Source organism: Leptonotus elevatus, chromosome 16 (genome assembly GCF_054856555.1).
Source record: "Leptonotus elevatus isolate MCC_2025b chromosome 16, RoL_Lele_1.0, whole genome shotgun sequence".
Classification (NCBI taxonomy): Eukaryota; Metazoa; Chordata; class Actinopteri; order Syngnathiformes; family Syngnathidae; genus Leptonotus; species Leptonotus elevatus.
This window is the reverse complement of record NC_141254.1, coordinates 14,597,602-14,604,076: the sequence shown is the minus strand read 5'-3', so window position 1 is coordinate 14,604,076 and position 6,475 is coordinate 14,597,602. Positions and strand designations below refer to the sequence as shown.

The 6,475-nt window shown below is 37.4% G+C and overlaps 1 protein-coding gene across 2 annotated transcripts; it reads left to right on the top strand.

Annotated features, from left to right (window-relative positions):
• The first annotated feature begins 711 nt into the window (after window positions 1-711).
• On the top strand, window positions 712-6,417 carry LOC147160906 (LIM/homeobox protein Lhx1-like). 2 transcript variants are annotated; one of them, XM_086098795.1, is made up of 5 exons: window positions 712-1,270; window positions 1,970-2,190; window positions 2,646-2,923; window positions 3,243-3,399; window positions 5,217-6,417. In XM_086098795.1, the coding sequence occupies exons 1-5, from the start codon at window positions 1,101-1,103 to the stop codon at window positions 5,591-5,593; spliced, it is 1,203 nt and encodes a 400-aa protein (XP_085954921.1). In that variant the 5' UTR covers window positions 712-1,100; the 3' UTR covers window positions 5,594-6,417. The 2 variants fall into 2 exon arrangements, with proteins under 2 accessions (XP_085954921.1, XP_085954920.1); XM_086098794.1 differs by having other exon boundaries at window positions 1,967-2,190.
• Window positions 6,418-6,475: the final 58 nt, after the last annotated feature.

The window sequence follows — 6,475 nt, the reverse complement described above, 5'->3', positions numbered from 1 at the left end:
CAAGAATTTCAGAAGATCCACAATCGTGAATGAGCAGAGCTGGTGCACGAACTAAAAATGTGCAATCTCCATCCTAGTGTGAAAACATCTCAAATACAGCCTATATGGTCAGAGATTATAAATGTTAATCAGCGTTGTCCTTTGAAACCAAATGAAGACTAATGCAAGGACCAAATGTGTGTGTGGGAAGCACGACGGCGGTACTAATGATGTCACACAGCCCAGTCTTTTGAGAAAAGTCCTCATATGGTCATCATGTATGACATGAATTAAAAATATTAACGATTAATACTTGCAACAACAAAAAAAAAGGTTGACCAAAATTTGAGAATGCAAATACAATTATATGATTTTTTAGCGCCACTTAAGATGTTATATTTGATCAACTCAAATTCACACTACTGTCATATTGTTTTATTCCTATCTTTGTTATCAGCTATTTAAATTGTATTCACTTTATTCAAATAATAAAAATGTATGAATAAAAGTGTAGGCAATAATATATGCATTCTGGCAAAGCATTTAACTTTTAATGTCATTTAATATACAGTACTTGGTGCTTCCCCTGGAAGGGAGAAAGTTAAAATGTCTTTTTATTGGCTTTTGTCCTCGTGATGTCACCTATTTATCGCCATGTGATTGGCTGTTCGCTGCAGGGAGCTCATTAGTGCGCCTCTCTATACTGACATTACAACAGAGGGAAAATGGGACTCAAATGGCAAGGTTGGACACACTGACAGAACCTTTCGTTATTTTTCACTATTCTCGACGCCATCCAGGATGTACTGAGAGGCAGGCGTGGGCTTGATGTTGCCTATATTTGCTATAAATTCTGACATCATCTTGATTGGCCCACTGTTTTTTCGTGTTTATGCCAGAAATGTTGTCTGCCGGTCTTTTTTCATTAGGTGACCTGTTTGGAGCTGTTGTTCTTGCGTGGATTCTTTTGACATGTTTGGATAATATTTGTCATTATTCACATTGACTTGGATGCACGGGGATCCCTGGATAAGAACGCCGAGGCGACGGGGAGCCTGGAATACATCCCCAAAGCACTGTGTTGTAAAAATATATTTATTTACCGGAATCCACTCTGCACGATGATTCATTGCGCCAACTGCGAAAAACCAATTGTAGATCGGTTCTTGCTCAAAGTTCTGGACCGACCGTGGCACGTTCAGTGCGTGCAGTGCTGCGAATGCAAGTGCACTTTGACAGAAAAGTGTTTTTCACGGGAAGGCAGACTCTACTGCAAAAATGACTTCTTTAGGTAAGAGTCTTGTATTTCTATCTATCTATCTATCTATCTATCTATCTATCTATCTATCTATCTATCTATCTATCTATCTATCTATCTATCTATCTATCTATCTATCTATCTATCTATCTATCTATCTATCTATCTATATATCTATCTATGAGAGGTCAAGTGTGATGAACAGGAAAAGGAGGAAATATCGTAAGTAATAATAATAATAATAATAATATCAATAATAATAATAATAATAATGCCGGATGTAAGCCAAGGTGCATGTAATATAAGAGGAATCAACAATCTAAGAATAAGAAAAAGAATAGGCTATTGGATGTAAGATAATAAAAAAAAAAAAAAAACTATCGACATAACCAACATACCAAATGTAAATATTCTCATGCATAATATAGTATATGTTTTTGTGGCAAATGGCATTAGTTGCATAGGCCTATTTATTTTTCTCTTTATTCAATTTTAATTTGAATGCAATATACACCACGTCGTATAATAATAATAATAATAATGATGATAATAATAATAATAATAATAATAATGATGATAATAATAATGATGATAATAATAATGATAATAATAATAATAATAATAATAATAATTATAATAATAATAATAATAATAATAATAATAATAATAATAATAATAATCCGTGTTGTATGCCGCACATGAATAGCTGTTCTTTCTCGCCTGCCACAGGAGATTTGGGACCAAGTGCGGCGGTTGCTCCCAGGGGATTCTGCCCAGCGATCTTGTCCGCAGGGCCAAGAGCAAAGTGTTCCACCTCAACTGTTTCACTTGCGTGATGTGCAACAAGCAGTTGTCCACCGGCGAGGAGCTCTACATCCTGGACGAGTTCAAGTTCGTTTGCAAGGAGGACTACCACAACAACAACAACGGCAAAGACACCATTCACCTCTCAGGTTGGAATTATTATTATTATTATTATTATTATTATTATTGGGCCTGTTACGATTTAGTATTCAAAATCAAAATATTTTTTCTCACTCGTATCTTTTGCTCAGTTCTTCGTTCATTTAAATTTTCATTCGCTTTTTTGTTATGTCAAGTCAAACTGGAGCGTAATTTCAACGCACAAGGTTGTTTACATATAAATTGGATATACGGAGTGACGCCACTCACTTACAGTGGCAAAAAAAAAAATATATATTGGTGTTTTGGATTTGAAATTGGACATTCCGCTTTATTACACTCTAAATCGCGGGTGCATTCGCTGCTTCTGTAAAATATTGTGCCCTCTTGCATTAAAAAAACAAACAAAATACAAACCTCCTGACCTGACTAAAACCTATCACGTGACAAAGCCCGCTTTAAGGAGTTAGCTAAAGTGCAGCGTGTCTTTCCGGTCGATTGGCAGTGACGACGTGCAGCGACCCCAGTTTATCCCCGGACTCCCAGGACCTGCAACAGGACGACTGCAAGGACTCGGAAGCGGGCCATTTGTCGGACAAAGACGTTTGCCCGAACGAGAATGAAGAGCAGGGCGCGGTGGGGAAGAGACGCGGGCCTCGGACCACCATCAAGGCCAAGCAGCTGGAGACGCTGAAAGCGGCTTTCGCCGCCACGCCGAAGCCCACCAGGCACATCCGAGAGCAACTGTCGCGGGAGACCGGTCTTAACATGAGAGTCATCCAGGTAAATGCGCCATATTCGGAAAACGTCAAATTCAACGTGGAGTTTGGTGCGCAAATTGTCGCTTTTACGCACGCAATTGTCAATGGAATTAATGCACGCAGTGAGCTGAGTATCAACAAGAAATAAAATGGAACGTTTTCCTGAAACTCTATGTTGTATTTACATGTATACCACCTTACAGTTTTTTTTTTAATTAATAATATTTACCTGTTTTAACGCAATCAATTGCGTAACGTAGCGCACTGCCTCGGTTGTTTTATTTAACGCATAATGAAATATAATTTGAATGCATTTGTGTCACCTTGTTTTCCCCCCAAAGGTCTGGTTCCAAAACCGGAGGTCCAAAGAGAGACGCATGAAGCAATTGAGTGCGCTGAGTGCCAGGAGACACATGTTCTTTCGCAGCCCGAGAAGGATGCGAGCTTTGGGGGAGCGGGTGGACACTGCCGAGCTTGGACATTTCTCCTACTATGGAGGTCAGAAAAATAAAAATCCTTAAAATGCATGTTACTATGCTTTTTTTCAGATTCCAGATTTGCGAAATTAAATTTAGGACAATTATTTTTTGTACACAACTACAAAGATGATTTAAAAAAAAAGAATGTTGCAAATCTGGAATATAAAAAAAAGCATAGTCACATGCATCATAAAGAAATCCATCCATCCATCCATTTTCTTATAATTGTACTAATTTCTGATTGACACGGCCAGTATATTATGGTAATCTGACAATATATTGTTTCACTGTGTTCCTATTGTGGACACCTACATTTTCTAAGATTAGAAATATTCATTTAACCATTATTTTTGACCCTATCTTGTCCATAACAATAATTGCAGTGTTTCAAAAGAATCTCTAATAATTAGCCAACATGTGCATTTTTGGAATTGGGTTATTCAATGTAATGGCCAACTACTTGATTTTATTACTCTGAAGTTGTCAAGCAAAAATTTAATTGGTTCTTAAGGGTGTCCAAAGTTTTATAAAGCCGTATACACAAAAATGGAAAAATGCAAAGGCCACTTAAATATATATTTTTTGATTTATCAAGCACAATAAAATCAGTCAATCAAGCAATTACATTTTGTTTATAAATTACAGGGTTTTTTTTTTTGGTATGTTTTTGAAAAACTGCTACCTGAACAACTTTCTATAGCAAAATACTTTAAGATTGCACCAGAAAATATCCAAAATAGCAGAATACCATCTCAATGTTCAGAACAAAATCAGGGCAAACTGTCCTAAATTGACTATTATTAAAGCAATTACTCGGGAATCCTTCATGTTCACAATTTGAAGGTCGACACAGAGCAGAAAGTGGACGAAAACATTTTTGCTTGTAAAAATGTATTAAATCTTAATTGTTAGTAATTCATTACAATTAATTGCTTCTATATCACAGTGTTATAAAGAGAATCATTGTTACTAGTTTACTGGTTAATTTGCATATTTGCATATTTACAAAAAACTCTATAGTAATAAAATACATTTATTCATAGCAAGTGTCATTTTTAGCATATGCCACAGATTTGCTTAAAAATGGACAGCGGGCCACAAATGGCCCCGTGCCATAGTTTGGACACCACTTGTAAATTAGTTCATTTGCATCTTTGCATATTGACAAAAGCTATACAGTAAAAAAAAATATATATTAGCAGCAAATATTGTTTTATATTGTTTTAAGTACATGCCGTGGGCCGCTTAAATATGGTTTGGGGGCGACAAATTGACCCAAGGCCATAGTTTGGACACCTCTTGTAAATAGTTGATTTGCATATTTGCATATTTCCAAAAGATCTACAATACATCAAGAAAATGTATAAGCAGCAAATGTCATTTTTAGTATATGCCGTGGGCTGCTTAAAAATGGACGGCAGGCCACAAATGGCCCCCAGGCCATAGTTTGAACACCACTTGTAAATTAGTTAATTTGCCTCTTTGTATACTGACAAAAGTTCTACAGTATATAAAACAAATGTATTAGTAACAAATGTCATTTTTCGTATATGCTGTGGGCCGCTTAAAAAAGCATGGTGGGCCACAAATGGCCCCCAGACCATTTTTGGGACACCACTTGTCAATTTCATATTTATGAAAGCTAAACAATATATGAAACAAATGTATTAGCAGCAACCGTCATTTATTGTTTCTGCTTAAAAATGGACGGTGGGCCACAAATGGCCCCCAAGCCATCGTTTGGAAACCAGATGTATTAGACTGTTCACTTAATGTGGCAATTTAATGTCTAATTTCACACAATTCATGTATTATGTTCCTTTTCAACGAATCCAGATTATCCTGGTGAATATTACGGCCCAGGCGGGAATTATGAATACTACCAAGGCCCGCCCCCATCCCAGGCACAGACACCAGCAGACTTGGGTTTCGTACCCTCAGCGATCCCCGCCGGGACCCCCTTAGGGGCCATCGAGCACCGCCACCCGGGGCACCACTGCCCGGGAGAGGTCCAGTGTTACCCCGACGCGGTGCCGCACCACCCGGTTAACTCTCCCAGCCCGGAGCCCAACGGACCGGGTTCGATGCACAGCATCACCGGCGACATGTGCGGACCCGGCACCCCTTTCACCGCCATCGCCCTCGGCGACAACGGGTACACCAACCAACTGTCGCAGCCCTCGTCCGAGGTGAGCGAAGGGACTGTGTGGTAACGATGGGCGTTGGTTCTGAAGGCAAATCATTATTTAATTTATTTATTTATTTATTTATTTATTTATTTATTTATTTATTTATTCAAATGGGACTCACGAGTACTAAGTGCTGGAGCAATAAATGCATACATACTGTTTTTTTTGTGTGTTTTTTTTTTTTAACACCATACATACTTTTTCAAAGATCAATATGTAGGCTATGCATGTAAGTTCATCCATCCATGGTCTTTTTCTGCTGATCCTCAACTTTCAGTATTAAAAAGCAGCTCTCTCCAGCTAATGGTGAATACAAGGTTTTAGATTGTGATTGTCAAGTTTGTTGCATTTGACCAAAAAAGCTCTCTCAGGACTGTGCAAGCTTTGCTTTTCAAATGTCATTTGTCAGCTGTGTCGAAACAGGTTTGCCTTCAAAAGGACGTCGGAGAGAACGCATTTGTATAGAAACTGATCGCGCTTTATGAAGACGATCGATGAGTTCAAACTTATAAATAAAGAGTATTAGCGAAGGGCGGTCAACTGTTTTACTTTGAGCCCTGTAGCACACTATATTGTAATAATGTCGTGAAAATGTAATGCCTGAAAAATGTACAAAAAAATGTTTTCCAATATTGTAATATCTTATTATATTATTACATATTTTATTTTTAAAAAAATCAAAAAAAAAGAATCCCATAAAACATGACAGAAAATGTGATATATATGTTTATGTAGAACTTTGGACTGACAATTTTGTGTTTTGAGAATCTGAGACTGTCAATATATTCACAGGAATTGGAGTGTTAAAATTTTGGTGTTAAATATTTCAGAGTTGATTTCAACACCAAGTAGGCTATATTTTTAAAAACCTGTGGGTGGTATTTTTGATGGTCTGAGTAGTCTATT